This window comes from Oncorhynchus tshawytscha, linkage group LG06, assembly GCF_018296145.1.
Source record: "Oncorhynchus tshawytscha isolate Ot180627B linkage group LG06, Otsh_v2.0, whole genome shotgun sequence".
Classification (NCBI taxonomy): Eukaryota; Metazoa; Chordata; class Actinopteri; order Salmoniformes; family Salmonidae; genus Oncorhynchus; species Oncorhynchus tshawytscha.
Window position 1 is genome coordinate 9987208 of NC_056434.1, and position 20364 is coordinate 10007571.

The following is a 20364-nucleotide window of genomic DNA, read 5'->3' on the forward strand; positions in this document are numbered from 1 at the left end:
GGGGAAAAAACACTTTAATTATTAAATAGTGTTCAACTTCAGGTTAGAGAATGAGTTATTTGGTTTTAGTTCCATTTTGCTATTGTTATTGGCATGACCTGAGAACTGTGTTGTGGGTCAGATAGAGGTTGTTGATGTCTGCATGACGTGCATTCAGTGACAACAGCATCTCGACGGACAGACAAACGACAGATAGACACAGCGAGGCAATCCGCTCTGAGTGTAAAAAAAACGCAGACGCACAGCAAAAAAATAAAATAAAGGCATTGTGGAACAGAGAAACAGGTGAGAGACACAAACAGGGGGGTTAGACACCTACAATATCAGACGGCTCAGCAGGAGAAAATCCAGTAACAACCCAACCAGCTTTCTCTGTAACTCTTTGAGCTTCACGGATGAATAACAACAACAGCAACAAGCAAAACACACATACATCTCAGGATATGTCAAAGCCTAATCACGTTTCAGTATGCATGTTTGTCCGTGCAACCTATAAAAGCCCAATGAGTCTGCCCTCCTACCGTCACAGCACAGGATGCAGCTGAACGAGTGCTAAAACCAGCTGTAGACCCTAGACATTAACAACATAGGTGGAAGAAAAACTCAGCTTCATAGGAATCCCTCATAGGGGACTGCTGTCCTCAGATAGGGAAGTCAAGAGCATTTTACACACAACCTCAGCATCTCCAAAGCACTCCATGAGCTCCTGATACCCCCACAGAGAAACCCTCTGTAACACCAAGACACGGAGCACTCAGAAAGTTGTACTACATCATCTAAATGAGTGAACACTTTTTCTTTTGTTGCCACCATGGAATATCTTGGGGTGAATTTCAAGTGGATGTTTTTAACTGTAATTTGCTCACTTCCTACGAGCCAAAGGTCCTAGAAAACAGCTATTTGCTATATTTATCACAAATCGAGTGTTTTAGTGTGCGCTTCCCAAGGACCACATCTATGGCAAGAACTCAGTTGAGACAGACTATTTATTTGGTGTTAGCAGCTGCAAATCAAAATAGGATGTATTGCATTTTTCTGATGGTGACACATTGTCAACCCAAAAGATCTACCCACTGTTGCCTGGGACCACTTTAATTATATATATTGTTAGACTTTGCTGCACTGGGTCTCTCTCATTAAGGTTTAATCAAGGGCTACGAGATCACACCTACACTTACAGTACTGAGGGGGAGAAAACTAGACCAAGCTCTGTTTCTCTCTATTCCAAATTTCTGGGACCCATTGAATATTTTTTGGGACCTTTCCTCGATCAGATCTTCTGAGCAGAATTAAGCCCAAATCATCCACCCAGTCACCGTGTATCAATCATAATGTTTCAGGGCTAAGCTATAGCACTCACAATCGGATTCATGGCTGCTCACCCTTTTGCATTTAAAAAGCAACCAGTTGCAGCTGAAGGTAAAGCTAAGCAACCAGGGCAGCTGAAGGTGTAGCTAAGCAACAGATTACACCATTTCCTTACCTGAGCGCAGCTGTTTGATTCGCCCGTTACTTGTGTTGGGGTCTATGGGCAGAAAGTCCTTAAACCAGGTGATTTCTGGGTCGGGGTTGCCGCTGGCAGCACAGAGCATGGTGGCCGTCCGGGTCCGCTCGACCACCTTCAGCTGGGGACCCATGTCTATGTTGGGGAATCCTCCCGGGAGCAAGTCCTCTGTGGTAGGGAGAAAGGAAAAAGACATGGTTATTGGTGTTGGTTAAATTAATTCACTAGTTACTCTGCTTCTGCAGTAGCACTACTCCATAGCGAGTCTAAATAAGTGTTTATCAACCAGAACACTTTTAGGTACTTGGTAAAACACAAATTAATGTCCTGCTTTAATGTTCCCTGAGAGTCACAAGAGGGATCACTATATCCATTCTAACACAGCTCAATCCAAATACCACTCCTTACACATATGGAACAAAATTGCATGAGAGATATGTCAAAATGAAATCCTCTCTTCCTTGAATATCATGATTGTGTGTCCTAACTGTAACCTGTTATTTACAGTAGCCATTCACACTCCATTAGTTCCAACCAGATATCCTGATCTGAATCGGGTTTAGATAACAGCTACACCTCTAGAGCCCGAGATTACGCTGGGCGCAGAGACAACTCGGATAAACCAATAAAGCAGATGAGGATCATCTTGATGAGGCCAGAAAACAGCAGTCCTCTGAGTCCTGAGAAGTCCCGTCCTCAAGCAGGAGACGTTGGAACCCAAGGAGGGGAAAAGCAAACCAGAGACACCTGCTTCCGACTTCCTCGTTCTAAACGGGTTTACTGGGCTAAACCAATCGGAGGAGACACGCAGCAGCCCACACAAACAAAGCCGACCAATCAGAATACAATGCCTGAATCTCAAGTACCTGTGAGTGAGTACTCAAAAACATCTAAAACAGGGCCTCCCGGGTGGCGCAGTGGTTAAGGGCGCTCTGCCATCAGAGACTCTGGGTTCGTGCCCAGGCTCTGTCGCAACCACACTCAACCCCATCCCGCCACGCCCAACCACACCCAACCCCACTCCACCACACCCAACCCCACCCAACCCCACTCCACCACACCCATCCAACCCCATCCCACCCCACCACACCCAACCTGACTCCACCCCACCACATCCAACCCCACACCCTCCACCACACCCATCCAACCCCATCCCACCCCACCACACCCAACCTGACTCCACCCCACCACATCCAACCCCCACCCAACCCCACTCCACCACACCCATCCAACCCCATCCCACCCCACCACACCCAACCTGACTCCACCCCACCACATCCAACCTCACACCCCCCACCCAACCTCACTCCACCACACCCAGACCATACCCCACACCACACGGCTATGATTAGAGGAGTGCCCAAAGGAGTGCTCTGTCTATCACCACTGGTCTTTCCATAACGAAACAATCCTAACACGAGGCACAGCACACTTTCCATCAGGGAAGGTAACATACAACACTTGTAGGCTAATTATCCATTCAGTCATTGTACACTGCGGCAACTTAGCAATTACTGTACTTAATCATGCAAGCTGAACGAATTAAGCGCTATCGAGCAACAAGGGGCTAGTTAGCGCTTCTTAACTAGCAGTGCCCTTCCAATGCTAAGTGTTATTAGCATGGGGACTCTCCCACTGTCTGTTGCGAGTCTTCTAACAAGGGTTCTGGAGCTTTCCTCACGCTTGACCGCTACTCAGAAGAGCCAAGTTGTGACTCATGGTTGGGGATTGAAAATCTGGGCCTATCCCCTGACCCCTCTGGCCACTGATCCAGCTGTGAGGGAAAGACGGGGCCGCAGAATAATCTCTCATCTTCAGGGTACGGACAATGACCTCACATGCGCCAGACATCACGGTGGGCATGTCGGTGCCTGGAGACCACACGATTGAGGAAATAAGGCCAGTCAGTTTAGTTTGAGTCATGGGGAAGAGTGGCACAAGCAGGGATAAGCAGCTGCCCAAGGAGAACGAGAGAGAGAGAGAGAGAGAGATAGAACAAGGTGAAGAAAAGAGAGTGAAGAAAAGAGAGCAGACAGCGAGAGAGAAAGAATGAGAGACAAGCCTCTAAAGTAAGGCCCACTCATAGGCTTCCAAGCATGAGGGCTGATACTAGCAGAGAGGACTATAAATTTGCAGAATCCTCTCCATCGATTACTAACGGATGCTGATGTATGATCTCTTTGTACTGCGGTTCCCCTGAGGGTAGAAAGCTGCAGCGAGCCTGTATCTCATCCCATACTTGATGGTACAGAACTGTGTGAGTCTCTCTCTCTCTCTCTCTACTTGTGCCTCTGTGACATCAATGTGTGTTAGACGCGTTAAGTGTTGTGGTCCTCTTCCGGTTACATCGGCAGGACACACCTGCTTCCCCCCACAAGAGGCAAGACACACCTGCTCCCCCCCCACAAGAGGCAAGACACACCTGCTTTCCCCCCACACAAGAGGCAAGACACACCTGCTCTTTCCCCCACAAGAGGCAAGACACACCTGCTCCCCCCCACAAGAGGCAAGACACACCTGCTTTCCCCCCACAAGAGGCAGGACACACCTGCTTTTTCCCCCACGAGAGGCAGGGCAGGCTGTTCCCCACTTCTCCAGGGGGCCCTCTGAGATGTGACGTTGAGCTCCTACCCACGCTACACATCCACACGTTACGTTTGCCTCAATAATGACCCTGTACGTGGGAGAGCGACTCCTTTAACCATACCCAGTAGTAAATGAAGCCGCAAGAACAATACAACAAGCAATTTACTTTGAGTTGAATTCAAATCGAGCGAGTGATGGAGGGATCAGTGAAGAGATGCAAGAGGAGCTTGGAGTTGCGGAAAGTGGGCAAAGGAACGAATGGGCAGTCGGGGGAACAAGAAGTGCAGGGGTGGACGAATCACGGTGTAATTATGCTATCATTACCCGCTGCTCCTGATCGGAGACAGCAGACTAAAAATCCCCCTTCTATTAGCATCCACAGGAATGGTGTCTGATACAATCTCTCCTGCAGCTTAGGGAGCACTGTCGATAAAACCTGCCGTGCAAGAATAAATAAAACACTGTTTAAAAAAAAATTACGTTAGTTCAGGGTTAGCCATCTGAGAAAAGGGGAAGAAAAGAGAGCGGGAGAGAGGGAGAGAAGGAGAGAGGGAGAGAAGGAGAGAGGGAGAGAAGGAGAGAAGGAGAGAGGGAGAGAAGGAAAGAAGGAGAGAGGGAAAGAAGGAGAGAGGGAGAGAGGAGAGAAGGAGAGAGTGAGAGAGTGAGAGAAGGAGAGAGGAGAGAGAAGGAAGGGAGAGAGGGAGAGAAGGAAGAGAAGAAGGAAAGAAGGAGAGAGGGAAGAAGGAGAGAGGGAGAGAAGGAGAGAAGGAGAGAGGGAGAGAAGGGGAGAGTGAGAGAGAGAGAAGGAGAGAGGGAGAGAAGGAGAGAAGGAGAGAGGGAGAGAGGGTGAGAAGGAGAGAGGGAGAGAAGGAGAGAAGGAGAGAGGGAGAGAAGGAGAGAGGGTGAGAAGGAAAGAAGGAGAGAGGGAAAGAAGGAGAGAGGGAGAGAGTGAGAGAAGGAGAGGAGAGAGTGAGAGAAGGAGAGAGAGGGAGAGAAGGAGAGAAGGAGAGAGGGAGAGAAGGAGAGAGGGAGAGAAGGAAAGAAGGAGAGAGGGAAGAAGGAGAGAGGGAGAGAAGGAGAGAAGGAGAGAGAGAGAGAAGGAGAGAGGGAGAGAGGGAGAGAAGGAGAGATGGAGAGAAGGAGAGAAGGAGAGAGGGGGAGTAGGAGAGAGGGAGAGAAGGAGAGAAGGAGAGAGGGAGAGAAGGAGAGAGGGAGAGAAGGAGAGATGGAGAGAAGGAGAGAAGGAGAGAGGGAGAGAAGGAGAGAAGGAGAGAGGGAGAGAAGGAGAGAGGGAGAGAAGGAGAGAAGGAGAGAGGGAGAGAAGGAGAGAGGGAGAGAAGGAGAGAGGGAGAGAAGGAGAGAAGGAGAGAGGGAGAGAAGGAGAGAGGGAGAGAAGGAGAGAAGGAGAGAGGGAGAGAAGGAGAGAGGGAGAGAAGGAGAGAAGGAGAGAGGGAGAGAAGGAGAGAGGGAGAGAAGGAGAGAAGGAGAGAGGGAGAGAAGGAGAGAGGGAGAGAAGGAAAGAAGGAGAGAGGGAAAGAAGGAGAGAGGGAGAGAAGGAGAGAGGGAGAGAAGGAGAGAGGAGAGAGGGAGAGAAGGAGAGAGGGAGAGAAGGAGAGAGGGAGAGAAGGAAAGAAGGAGAGAGGGAGAGAAGGAGAGAGGGAGAGAAGGAGAGAGGGAGAGAGGGAGAGAGGGAGAGAAGGAGAGAGGGAGAGAAGGAGAGAGGGAGAGAAGGAGAGAAGGAGAGAGGGAGAGAGGGAGAGAAGGAGAGAGGGAGAGAAGGAGAGATGGAGAGAAGGAGAGAAGGAGAGAGGGAGAGAGGGAGAGAAGGAGAGAAGGAGAGAGGGAGAGAAGGAGAGAGGGAGAGAAGGAGAGAGGGAGAGAAGGAGAGAGGGAGAGAGGGAGAGAAGGAGAGAGGGAGAGAAGGAGAGAAGGAGAGAGGGAGAGAAGGAGAGAGGGAGAGAAGGAGAGAAGGAGAGAGGAGAGAAGGAGAGAGGAGAGAAGGAGAGAGGAGAGAAGGAGAGAGTGAGAGATGGAGAGAAGGAGAGAGGGAGAGAAGGAGAGAAGGAGAGAGGGAGAGAAGGAGAGAGGGAGAGAAGGAAAGAAGGAGGGAGGGAAAGAAGGAGAGAGGGAGAGAAGGAGAGAGGAGAGAAGGAGAGAGGACAGAGTGAGAGAAGGAGAGAAGGAGAGAGGGAAAGAAGGAGAGAGGGAGAGAAGGAGAGAGTGAGAGAAGGAGAGAGGAGAGAGTGAGAGAAGGAGAGAGGGAGAGAAGGAGAGAAGGAGAGAGGGAGAGAAGGAGAGAGGGAGAGAAGGAAAGAAGGAGAGAGGGAAAGAAGGAGAGAGGGAGAGAAGGAGAGAAGGAGAGAGGGAGAGAAGGAGAGAAGGAGAAGGAGAGAAGGAGAGAGGGAGAGAAGGAGAGAGGGAGAGAACAAAAGAAGGAGAGAGGGAAAGAAGGAGAGAGGGAGAGAAGGAGAGAGTGAGAGAAGGAGAGAAGGAGAGAGGGAGAGAAGGAGAGAGGGAGAGAAGGAGAGAGGGAGAGAAGGAAAGAAGGAGAGAGGGAAAGAAGGAGAGAGGGAGAGAAGGAGAGAGAGGAGAGAGGGAGAGAAGGAGAGAGGAGAGAGTGAGAGAAGGAGAGAGGGAGAGAAGGAGAGAAGGAGAGAGGGAGAGAAGGAGAGAGGGAGAGAACAAAAGAAGGAGAGAGGGAAAGAAGGAGAGAGGGAGAGAAGGAGAGAGTGAGAGAAGGAGAGAAGGAGAGAGGGAGAGAAGGAGAGAAGGAGAGAGGGAGAGAGGGAGAGAAGGAGAGAGGGAGAGAAGGAGAGAAGGAGAGAGGGAGAGAGTGAGAGAAGGAGAGAGGGAGAGAAGGAGAGGGAGAGAAGGAGAGAGGGAGAGAAGGAGAGAAGGAGAGAGGGAGAGAAGCCAATGATGAGGGCTGATTGTACCCTGAGGGTGTCCTAGGACTGCCAGTGATTATATGTGTGTACGATGCACACTGGTGCTCTCCGCAATGACAAATCTTCGGCGCAAATCGAATCAGCCATGCTGCGACCCGATCGGTCAGTCGAAAAGCCATTGTTTCATTTGCCAGAAGGGCCTCCGAACGCGCGCCGCTCATCATCACGTTGCAGAGCATTTGTCATTCACGCTGCGAACTGGATTTTTACACAGACAGCAATTACACCCCTGCCTGAGTCGGCTCCTCTGTCCTGCCATGCATGCCTGTACATGTTTTAAGGCTACAGCTAATACACCAACCCTCCACAAACATCCTTCATTGGAGGGATTCAAACAAACCATAGAATCAAAATATCTCAGATTACTCAGCAATTACATTGGCTTTAGCAGGGGAGGGTTGACGTTGAAGGCATACATTACCCAGCATGCAAACCAGGATGTCGCCCCCCTTATTTATCGAGGGCTTTTGTTTCCTGCCGCTTTCAGAAAACATTTTCCTGCTTGAAATTGTCAGCGTCATGCAATTACGTGTTGGCTTGTCTTGCCCAACAAATGGGCATCTGGGCAGCTCGGTCTGACATTGGCCATTCTCAGAGGATGATGAGCGTCTGAAAATGGTGTCATGATGATGATCACAAAGTTGGATTACATCCGTTATCTACGCCATCCAACCGCTGGCTGAGGACCCAGATATCCAATGGTTACCCTCTTTCTCCAGTAGCAGACTTTTTCCTCTTTGTTTCTCATAGTCTTTGGCTATGCTGCTGACGGCGCAAATTATGCTGGTGGCGCTCATTATCTGTGATTATCTTTAATTGTGATGCACTGTTTAATGTCATTACGCAAGCAACAGATGCAAAGCCTTTAATCTGATCGGTTAGCTTAGCACCCGCGTCTGTGGACTCGTGTCATGGGTGCTGTCATGTCCCCTTCCTCGTTTCTGAGAGCTACGACCTACTTGAGCTGGTCATCTCCTCTGAATTTTTACACGCAAAGGAATCCCGTTTCTAACAGAATCCCAGTTTCACCCTTTTCCTGACCTGGACCTGTGAATCGGGTGTAAAGTACAACTTGACAGAGCAGCTATTGGAAAGAGGAAAGGCATTTTGGGTCAATGATTTCACCCTTTGTGAAAGGCCGGCATCAAAGCTCTTTTGACTGAACCATTCATTAGCATACCAAAAACAACAGTTTCCCCCATCACGGCCTGGGACTGCAGCAAATGCCATTGGTGAACCTCCATTCCGTGCACTTACTACTAACATTGATATGTTCACTTTCCAAAATGATCTAATTTCATCTGTGGAATAACCAGGTTAAGGGATTACCACTCGCCACAGCCAGCGATGGGGCTTTAGAAAAGGCTGTGTATTTATCCTACAGAGAGGGAGGGAGGGGGGTGAGTGCTGGGGCTGCGGAGACAGAAAGAGAGAGTGAGGGAGGGAGAGGGGTGAGTGCTGGGGCTGCAGAGACAGAAAGAGAGAGTGAGGGAGGGAGGGGGTGAGTGCTGGGGCTGTGGAGACAGAAAGAGAGAGAGTGAGGGAGGGGGGGTGAGTGCTGGGGCTGCGGAGACAGAAAGAGAGAGAGGAGGGGGGAGGGGGTGAGTGCTGGGGCTGCAGAGACAGAAAGAGAGAGTGAGGGGGGAGGGGGCTGGGGCTGCAGAGACAGAAAGAGAGAGTGCTGGGGCTGCAGAGACAGAAAGAGAGAGTGAGGGAGGGGGTGAGTGCTGGGGCTGCAGAGACAGAAAGAGTGAGGAGGGGGGGGGTGAGTGCTGGGGCTGCGGAGACAGAAAGAGAGAGTGAGGGAGGGGGTGAGTGCTGGGGCTGCAGAGACAGAAAGAGAGAGGGAGGGGGGGGGGTGAGTGCTGGGGCTGCGGAGACAGAAAGAGAGAGTGAGGGAGGGGGTGAGTGCTGGGGCTGCGGAGACAGAAAGAGAGAGTGAGGGAGGGGGGTGAGTGCTGGGGCTGCGGAGACAGAAAGAGAGAGTGAGGGAGGGGGTGAGTGCTGGGGCTGCGGAGACAGAAAGAGAGAGTGAGGGAGGGGGTGAGTGCTGGGGCTGCGGAGACAGAAAAAGAGAGTGAGGGAGGGGGTGAGTGCTGGGGCTGCGGAGACAGAAAAAGAGAGTGAGGGAGGGGGTGAGTGCTGGGGCTGCGGAGGCAGAAAGAGAGTGAGGGAGGGGGTGAGGGGGCTGCGGAGGGGGAGAGTGAGGGAGGGGGTGAGTGCTGGGGCTGCGGAGGCAGAAAGAGAGAGTGAGGGAGGGGGTGAGTGCTGGGGCTGCAGAGACAGAAAGAGAGAGTGAGGGAGTGAGCGAGAAATAGAAGAGAAACCTCAGCATTAGCATAGCCTTAAAATAAATAGACATTTAACTAATCTGCATCCCCAGCTGTTAAGACTCTGGAGATGGTCAATTTAATTTGCTGCCCTCCTAGTCCAGGCAGCTGAAGTCACATAATCGGCAGGCAGGCAGGCCGGCCGGTGTGTGTGAGAAAGAGAAAGAGACAGAGAGACAGAAAGAAAGAGAAAGAAAGAGAGACAGACAGAGAGAAAGTGATCGAGAGAGAGAGGGGTTGGGCTTGTGAGAGGCTGAAGAGGGTATGTGGGGGAAAGATAGGTGGTGGCAGAAGTAGCGGGGTAAGGAAAACTAATCACGGACTCTTCGCCTTCGTTTTGCTCTCCTTCGGACTCCAATCTCAGGTAGATAATGGGCTCAACCTCTCCCTCCCCGCTCACTGCACTTTCACAGTGTGCTATACGAGAGGTTATTGGTACCTATTGGTATTCTTCATGCTTATTGCAGGACCAAGGGCGGAATTTACATCCGAATCTCAAAATGGAGAAAAAAAGTTCAAAACCGCCCCATATTGCAATTGAACGAGTTTGTGGGTCAGTTCTTTTTAACATACCGACTGCAGGGTTGCCACGGTGTATCTGTTTGAGGAGAGTGGTTCACGCATCCATTCTGATCCACTGTCTGTGGCCTCAGGAGCATTACAACTATTGGGCTAGTCAATAAAATTGTTCCCTCACTGGGAAAATGACTTTCCTCTGGCATGTGAAGCGGTGCTCTGAGTGTTCCACACAGAATGATCCCTGTAAACCCAGTCTACACCTTTGTTAGGCCACACGTGTAATGCTTTGCAACAGGTAGTGTGTTCATTGCACTGTAGCAATGTGTTCCCATCGATGTAATGTCAGCCAGCAACGGTGTGTTCCCAGCACTGTAACGGCAGCCTGCAGCAGTGTGTTCCCAGAACTGTAATGTCAGCCAGCAACGGTGTGTTCCCAGCACTGTAACGGCAGCCTGCATCAGTGTGTTCCCAGAACTGTAACGGCAGCCAGCAGCATTGTGTTCCCAGCACTGTAACGGAACCAGCAGCAGTGTGTTCCCAGCATTGTAACGGCAGCCAGTAGCAGACTGTAACGTGTGTTCCCAGCACTGTAACGGAACCAGCAGCAGTGTGTTCCCAGCACTGTAACGGCAGCCAGCAGCAGTGTGTTCCCAGCAGCACTGTAACGGCAGCCAGCAGCAGTGTGTTCCCAGCACTGTAAAAGCAGCCAGTAGCAGCAGTGTGTTCCCAGCACTGTAAAAGCAGCCAGTAGCAGCAGTGTGTTCCCAGCACTGTAACGGAACCAGCAGCAGTGTGTTCCCAGCACTGTAACGGAACCAGCAGCAGTGTGTTCCCAGCACTGTAACGGAACCAGCAGCAGTGTGTTCCCAGCACTGTAAAAGCAGCCAGTAGCAGCAGTGTTTTTGAGAGCCACTCTATAACAACCACAGTTATAGCCTCTTGGGCAGCACGTCTCTGGCTGAAGCCTAAATGTGGCCTTGTGTAATTTCCTGAGGAGTACAGGCTTTCAGTAAACACTTCTATTGTGTGAGACTCCAGGAAAACAGCGTGATCCTAAAGTGCCAAAGGTCTCCACATTTCCCTACTTTGACCTCTCATCACATTTCCACAATCCCACTCCTTTTCTCCCACCAACCTCCATTCAACCGAACTTTAGCAGCACTGACAGCCTACAGCCTTCATGTCAAAGGCTCTATGGGCCAGGGGTAGTGTTCCCCAGGGGGTTCTCACAGCAGCTGGTCAGACCTTCGTTCCTCAGCTTCAGAATTTCACAGCTGAGTTCAACGCAGGCTAACACACGCCACCTCTTTCCCTTCTTATTTAAGTGCTTGTTGGTGGACAACTGGAGCTACCACACATGCAGTACAGAACAGTGTCTCCACCGCTCTACCGCCATAGACACGGCAACAGACAAGAGAGAAGTAATTTCTCTGGACAGCGCCAAACCATCTCATGCCTGCCAGGAGAGGCAGTAAAAAAAAAAATCAAGAGAAAAAAAACCTCTACTCTACTGTTCATATATTTCAGCCAGTGAAGTTTTCCCCCAGCGCGCCAGCTCGCTCGGGCTCCTGAGTGGCCCGGGGTAGACAGGCAAACTCCAGGGGAGACAGGAGATGAGGCCGGGCCATTAGAGGAAGTGCCTATCATTTGAGAGATGATGTCGAACAGTCAAGTCACATTCGGCAGGGGGCACCTCACGGCCTGGGGCTTTCATTTTCCGTAAACACCGCAATGCTGCCAATTAAACAACTTCCCTTCGATTAGCAGGCCAAATACACAGAAGTACTTCATGCAAAATTGGCCTTATTACTTATATCTGTGTTTCAAGGGGTAGAATTTCTGTTCAAATGTTGACACCCCTCCAGTCAACAAGAAATGCTTAAAATGGTATGAAACGCACAAAATAAATTCCAAATACTGCCTATTTATTCTCTGTGTAACTATGCAAAGTTGAGGCGGAAGCACATGGACAGCGAAGCTGCGTGAGAAGACTTTATTCACCTGAAACAGAGAGGCCTTTCCAGCGAGCCTTCTCTAAGCCCATTTTGCAGCCAGAGCCAAAACAACAATGATTTGAGCTTACGGCTCTGAGCTCCCCACTGAACCTCGACAAAGAAAGCAAAAGGAAATGGAACCACCGCCTTGCAGTAGCCTGGATCCCTGATCAACCCAAGCTAACACAGCGCAAACATCTGAATGGTTTCAAAATGAAGGAGATAATTGTGAGCGATTGTGGGGGGGGCATTGTCCACATTGTCCTCTAGGGCCATTAGCTTGGCGCAATTAAGCCTCTAATAACAGGGTGGGAGGCACCTTTTGCGAGGGGAGCAACAATTACGAAAACATGTTTTGCGATAAATGGGGAAAGGACAAATGGCTGATGGTTTGGTAATTGCTTATTGCTGCTAAGAGCCGTGGAGGCAACAAGCAGGCAATAGGGGGGGTCATAGGGGGGTGGACCCTCGCTAGGGAGGACGATCGGAGACGGTTGAATAAATAAATCGCTTAAAAACACGACAAGCGTGAGAGGATGTGCTTGGAATGACAATGGGCCAGAGGGAAAGAGAGGACATTGCCTTTGTGAGAGTGACAGGACACAGGAGGGGAATATTCATGTGGATGACCCTTTTAACCCAATGAGTCCCACCGTGATACCGGCACAATTTGGACTTCTAACCCGTATTAAACATTGTGTGTTTAAGCTACAGACTTCTGGGTTGTACCATTGGATTCATATATTTCAATTGTATCCAACATTAGCCTGTATGATTACTAGAGACTGAGCTAGAGCGGTGTTTGTGAGACAAAGGCGGATCCTGAACGAGCCCTGGTCCGGGTCATCTACAAAAAAACACCTGTGGAGTCCGAATGGTTTGAGTTACAAACTATTAGCTCTCTATGAAAAGCTGAGACTCTCACGAACAAATGTGACATGTATATCGCTCACAAGCTAGACAAGAGTCGCTAGAAGGTAAGGGGTTCATCTACACAGAAGATCACAGGTAATCCATGGACATAGTGTCTATAATACTGTGATAAGCTCACATAGTTGCTGTCACAAACTCCACACAGTCGTCATTGAGTAGTTGGATATTCATTTCCCACTGAGTAAATCATTTATCTACTTACAGCTTCATATACATTTTGCTTTGTTTTTGCTTTGGCAGACCTTATTGTTGCATTGACATTTGTCAATAAAACTCACGAATACAACTGTTTATGTCAAATTGTTTTGTGTTCTACTTGTAGCCCTGGTTGTCCTGAAAAGAACATGGTAAAGCACTGCATTATGAGGCTAAATATAAGGACTGGTCAGGCAGATACATGGTAAAGCACTTCATTATGAGGTTAAATATAAGGACTGGTCAGGCAGATACATGGTAAAAAAAAGTAATTATGAGGTTAAATATAAGGGCTGATCAGGCAGATACATGGTAAAAAAAGTAATTATGAGGTTAAATATAAGGGCTGATCAGGCAGATACATGGTAAAAAAAAGTAATTATGAGGTTAAATATCAGGACTGATCAGGCAGATACATGGTAAAAAAAAGTAATTATGAGGTTAAATATCAGGACTGATCAGGCAGATACATGGTAAAAAAGTCATTATGAGGTTAAATATAAGGACTGATCAGGCATATACATGGTAAAAAAAGTAATTATGAGGTTAAATATAAGGACTGATCAGGCAGATACATGGTAAAAAAGTCATTATGAGGTTAAATATAAGGACTGATCAGGCATATACATGGTAAAAAAAGTAATTATGAGGTTAAATATAAGGGCTGATCAGGCAGATACATGGTAAAAAAGTCATTATGAGGTTAAATATAAGGACGGATCAGGCAGATACATGGTAAAAAAGTCATTATGAGGTTAAATATAAGGGCTGGACAGACAGACACATAAAAGTCAGATAAAAAGAAAGCAGATTTTTGCTTTTAACCCTGGGGTAGGGTTAAAAGTGAAGAAGCCAGGCTACAATTTCAACATAATTTTCTGGGAATACCGGTCTTCGACTGAAGAATTGGCGACAGTGGTTTAACTTTCACTCGATCAACAGTGCACATGCCAGGAACAACAAGGAAGTACATTTAAAAACAAAAATAGGACACTGTCATATAAACAAACCATCCCCCTTCAACTCCTTAAATGACCCAGCATGACGCCCGTTCAGGTCAGAACAGAGTTCAGAATCCACCAAAAGCTCAACAGAAGTCAACATTGAGTCTTAGTACCACCAAGCACACAGTGCTAATTTAGCATCCTGTGGCTCTGAGAGAAAAGGAGTGTCTGTTTCCTTTCCGTCCCATCATCTCCTGATGCTGATGAGCGTCGGTTAGCGTAAACAAGCATCTCAGTGAGGAGTTGATGGAGAGGGAGTAGAGGGAGTAGAGGGAGTTGATGGAGAGGGAGTAGAGGGAGTGGGGGAAAAAAGGCAAACAGCGAGTTCAGGGAACAGATGTTCATTTTGCATGGTCCAGTGCCAACTGCAGTGCCTGGTGGAGCGAGTGGGTTCCAGAAGGAAGAGACGAAGGGCAGGGCTAGAGCTGAGGATTCTTTAAACATTAACTGCTGCTCCTCCTGAATCCAGTCAGGCTGGGGAAGAGCTCTAGAGCTGAAGCACTGTAATATAGGAAAAGCCTGCCGGAGACCATGTCCATACCTTTCTCCTTTACTCTCTTTATGATGCTCGCTCTGCATCACTTTATGAGGCCCCCTCTACCCCTCTTTACAATGCTCGGTCTGCCTCTCTTTATGATGCTCGCTCTGCCCCTCTTTATGATGTGCGCTCTACCTCTCTTTACGATGCTCGCTCTGCCTCTCTTTATGAGGCCCCCTCTACCCCTCTTTACAATGCTCGGTCTGCCTCTCTTTATGATGCTCGCTCTGCCTCTCTTTACGATGCTCGTTCTGCCTCTCTTTACGATGCTCGCTCTGCCTCTCTTTACGATGCTCGCTCTGCCTCTCTTTACGATGCTCGCTCTGCCTCTCTTTATGATGTGCGCTCTGCCTCTCTTTATGATGCGCGCTCTACCTCTCTTTACGATGCGCGCTCTGCCTCTCTTTACGATGCTCGCTCTGCCTCTCTTTATGATGCGCGCTCTACCTCTCTTTACGATGCGCGCTCTGCCTCTCTTTACGATGCGCGCTCTACCTCTCATTACGATGCTCGCTCTGACTCTCTTTATGATGCGTGCTCTGTCTCTCTTTACGATGCTCGTTCTGCCTCTCTTTATGATGCGCGCTCTGCCTCTCTTTACGATGCTCGTTCTGCCTCTCTTTATGATGTGTGCTCTGCCTCTCTTTACGATGCTCGCTCTGCCTCTCTTTATGATGCTCGTTCTGCCTCTCTTTACGATGCTCGTTTTGCCTCTCTTTTCGATGCTCGTTCTGCCTCTCTTTACGATGCTCGTTTTGCCTCTCTTTACGATGCTTGTTCTGCCTCCCTTTATGATGCTCGCTCTGCCTCTCTTTATGATGCGTGCTCTGCCTCTCTTTACGATGCTCGTTTTGCCTCTCTTTACGATGCTCGTTTTGCCTCTCTTTTCGATGCTCGTTCTGCCTCTCTTTACGATGCTTGTTCTGCCTCCCTTTATGCTGCTCGCTCTGCCTCTCTTTATGATGCGCGCTCTGCCTCTCTTTATGATGCTCGCTCTGCCTCTCTTTATGATGCTCGCTCTGCCTCTCTTTATGATGCTCGCTCTGCCTCTCTTTTATGATGCGCGCTCTGCCTCTCTTTATGATGCTCGGTCTGCCTCTCTTTATGATGCGCGCTCTGCCTCTCTTTATGATGCGCGCTCTGTCTCTCTTTATGATGCGCGCTCTGTCTCTCTTTATGATGCTCGCTCTATTTATCTTTTTTGTCTTTCTGTTTGTCTTTCGCTCCATGTTTCTTCCAGAGAGTGTTGAAGGACATATATTCAGTGCCTTGTAAAAGTATTCATTTTTCTTATTTTGTTGCATTAGAACCTGTAATTTAAATAGATTTTTATTTGGATTTCATGTAATGGACATACACAAAATAGTCGAAATTGCTGAAGTGAAATTCAATTTAAAAAATAACTTGTTTAAAAAAATTCCCAAAAATAAATAAACAGAAAAGTGGTGCTTATTTGTACTCACCCCCTTTGCTATGAAGCCCCTAAATAATGTCTGGTGCAACCAATTACCTTCAGAAGTTACATAATTAGTTAAATAAAGTCCACCTGTGTGCAATCTAAGTGTCTCATGATCTGTCAAATGATCTCAGTATATATACATCTGTTCTGAAAGGCCCCAGAGTCTGCAACACCACTAAGCAAGCAAGTGGCACCATGAAGACCAAGGAACTCTCCAAACAGGTCAGGGGCAAAGTTGTGGAGAAGTACAGATCAGGGTTGGGTTATAAAAAATATCTGAAACTTTGAACATCCCATGAAATCCATTATTAAAAAATATAAAGAATATGGCACCACAACAAACCTGCCAAGAGCAGGCCGCCCACCAAAACTCACGGACCATGCAAGGAGGGCATTAATCAGAGAGGCAACAAAGAGACCAAAGATAACCCTGAAGGAGCTGCAAAGCTCCACAGCGGAGTTTGGATTATCTGTCCATAAAACCACTTTGGTCCACAGAGCTGGGCTATACGGAAGAGTGGCCAGAAAAAAGTAATTGCTTAAAGAAAAAAATAAGCAAACATCTTTGGTGTTCACCAAAAGGTATGTGGGAGACTCCCCAAACATATGGAAGAAGGTACTCTGGTCAGATGAGACAAAAATGTAACTTTTTGGCCATCAAGAAAAATGCTATGTCTGGAGCAAACCCAACACCTCACATCATCCCAAGAACACCATCCCCACAGTGAAGCATGGTGGTGGCAGCATCATGCTGTGGGTATATTTTCAACAGCAGGGACTGGAAAACTGGTCAGAATTGAAGGAATGATGGATGGAGCTAAATACAGGGGAATTCTTGAGGGAAACCTGTTTCAGTCTTCAGGAGATTAGAGACTGGGACGGAGGTTCACCTTCCAGCAGGACAATGACTCTAAGCATACTGCTAAAGCAACACTCAAGTGGTTAAAGGGGAAACATTTGAATGTCTTGGAATGGCCTAGTCAATGCCCAGACCTCAATCCAATTGAGAATCTGTGGTATGACATAAAGATTGCTGTACACCAGCGGAACCCATTCAGTTACGGATGCTCAAGTGTTCCCTTTTTTTGTCTTATTTCTTGTTTGTTTGTTTTGAATCTTCAAAGTGGTAGGCATGTTGTGTCAATCAAATGATACAACCCCCCCAAAAAAATCAATTTTAATTCCAGGTTGTAAGGCAACAAAATAGGAAAAATGCCAAGGGGGGTGAATACTTTCGCAAGCCACTGTAGTATACTTAATGGCAGAGCAGGCAGGACTAAGCAGTAGCTGTGGCTTGTATTGTAATGCAATTGTTATTTAAGCCTTTATGTGAATTCTCAGAGCGGGGTAAAATGAGGGTGACATACTGAGATTATCATGGAGATATCGAAATCTGTTCCTCCCCCACACATCACGTGTAGAGAACCATCACCCGCTTGGGAACCAAAGGCCTATCAGATCTGCCAGTTGGCGTGGCCTCTGTATTGAATAACTTCAGTCACCTGGGTAGTGGCTTCATGTTTATTCATAAGGACGGTGACCCAGGCCACCTCCCCCAGCTCCTCTTTATTAATGAGCTGGGCCCTCGGAGAAGTCGTCATTTAGCCCCGTTTCCACAGGAACCACCCTTATCCGCTGCTTTCCTTTGTGTATTAGAGCTGGTTCAGTTAAACAGTATATCTATCTGCTTGGTCACCTCCAGTGGTTGAATAAAGCGAGGGAGATACTCAGGTTTACAAGGGTTAAAGAAAGAGCTGAACAAGAGGAGAGAAAACAGCATGTCTGATCTCAATTCAGAGAATCACAGGGGCAATCAAACAATTGAGCACTTATTCCCCTGTAAAACCGTTCCGGAGACACTGATCTTTCAATTTAGCCCGGTAAGGCGAGTTACAGCCGACACAGGATCCATTTAGCCAAACTTTCCACAAAGTAATAAACCAATCAGGTCCACTGAGTCTGGCCAAACCTCCCTCCCCTCCCCTCCCCCCTCCCTCCCTCCCTCCCTCCCTCCCTCCCCTCCCTCCCTCCCCCCTCCCTCCCTCCCTCCCTCCCTCCCTCCCTCCCTCCCTCCCTCCCTCCCTCCCTCCCTCCCTCCCTCCCCTCCCTCCCTCCCTCCCTCCCCTCCCCTCCCCTCCCCCCCCTCCCTCCCTCCCTCCCTCCCTCTACCCTCCCTCCCTCCCTCTCCCACTCTCCCTCCCTCCCTCTCCCACTCTCCCTCCCTCTCCCACTCTCCCTCCAAAGGGCTTCTTTGGCATGGGAAACATATGTTAACATTACCAAAGCAAGTGAAGTAGATAATAAACAAAAGTGAAATAAACAATAACAATGAACAGTAAACATTACATTCGCAGAAGTAACAAAATAATAAAGACATTACAAATGTCATATTATGTCTGACAGTGTTGTAGCAATGTGCAAATGGTTAAAATACAAAAGAGAAAATAAATAAACAAATACGGTTGTATTTACAATGGTGTTTGTTCTTCACAGGTTGCCCTTTTCATGTGGCAACAGGTCACAAATATTTCTGCTGTGATGGCACACTGTGGTATTTCACCCAGCAGATATGGGAGTTTATCAAAATCGGGTTCGTTTTCAAATTCCTTGTGGATCTGTGTAATCTGATGGAAATATGTGTCTCTAATATGGTTCATCTTTGGGCAGGAGGTTAGGAAGTGCAGCTCATTTTCCAACTCATTTTGTGGGCTGTGTTCACATAGCCTGTCTTCTCTTGAGAGCCAGGTCTGCCTACAGCGGCCTTTCTCAATAGCAATGCTATTCTCACTGAGTCTGTACAATAGTCTAAGATTTCCTTAAGTTTGGGTCAGTCACAGTGGTCAGGTATTCTGCCCCTGTGTACTCTCTGTTTAAGGCCAAATAGCATTCCAGTTTGCTCTTTCCAATGTGTCAAGTAATTATCTTTTGTTTTCTCAAGATTTCGTTGGGTCTAATTGTGTTGCTGTCCTGGGGTTGTGTGGGCTCTGTTTGTGTTTGTGAACAGAGCCCCAGGACCTCTTATCCAGGTTCATCTCTCTGTAGGTGATGGCTTCGTTATGAAAGGTTTGGGAATTGCTTCCCAGGAGGTTGTAGAATTTAACTGATCTTTTCTGGATTTTGATAATTAGCGGGTATCGGCCCAATTCTGCTCTGCATGCATTATTTGGTGTTTTACATTGTACACATAGGATATTTTTGCAGAGTCTGCACGCAGAGTCTCAAATTGGTATTTGTTTTGTTTCGTGAATTCTTGGGTTGTTGAGTGGATCTCACAACCATAAAGGGCAATGGATTCTATAACTCATTCAATTGTTTTTAGCCAGATAATAATTGGTATATAAAATGTTATGTTCCTTTTGATGGCATAGAAGGCCCTTCTTGCCTTGTCTCTCAGATAATTCACAGCTTTGTTACCTGTGGCGCTGATGTTTAAGCCAAGGTATGTATAATTTGTTGTGTGCTCTAGGGAAACAGTGTCTAGATGGAATTTGTATTTGTGGTCCTGGAGACTGGACCTTTTTTGGAACATCATTATTTTGGTCTTACTGGGATTTACTGTCATGGCCCAGGTCTGACATAATCTGTGCAGAAGATCTAAATGCTGCTGTAGGCCCTCCTTGGTTGGTGACAGAAGCACCAGATCATCAGCAAACAGTAGATATTTGACTTCAGATTCTAGTAGGGCGAGGCCGGGTGCTGCAGATTGTTCTAGTGCCCTCGCCAATTCGTTGATATATATGTTGAAAAGGGTGGGGCTTAAGCTGCATCCCTGTTTCACCCCACGGCCCTGTGGGAAGAAATGTGTGTTTTTTGCCTATTTTAAATGCACACTTGTTGTTTGTGTACATGGATTTTATAATATTGTATGTTTTTCCCCCAACACCACATTCTATCAATTTGTATAGCAGACCCTCATGCCAAATTGATTCGAATGCTTTTTTGAAATCAACATTGCATGAGAAGACTTTGCCTTTGTTTTGGTTTGTTTGTTTGTCAGTTAGGGTGTGCAGGGTGAATATGTGGTCTGTCATACAATCATTTGGTAAAAAGCTAATTTTACATTTGTTCAGTACATTGTTTTCACTGAAGAAATGTACGAGTCTGCTGTTAATGATAATGCAGAGGATTTTCCCAAGGTTGCTGTTGATACATATCCCACAGTAGTTATTGGGGTCAAATTTGTCTCCACTTTTGTGGATTGGGGTGATGAATCTTTGGTTCCAAATATTGGGGAAGATGCCAGAGCTAATGATGATGTTAAAGAGTTTAAGTATTGCCAATTGGAATTTGTTGTCTGAATATTTTATCATTTCATTGAGGATACCATCAACACCACAGGCCTTTTTGGGTTGAA

The 20364-nt window shown here is 47.6% G+C and overlaps 1 protein-coding gene across 1 annotated transcript in view; it reads right to left on the reverse strand.

Annotated features, from left to right (window-relative positions):
- The window catches only part of LOC112237332 (receptor-type tyrosine-protein phosphatase S-like), a 481675-nt gene that overhangs the window by 191574 nt on the left and 269737 nt on the right, over window positions 1-20364 (reverse strand). Inside the window, 1 exon segment of the mRNA XM_042322948.1 lies at window positions 1484-1672. Within this exon segment, the coding sequence (XP_042178882.1) occupies window positions 1484-1672 (189 nt within the window).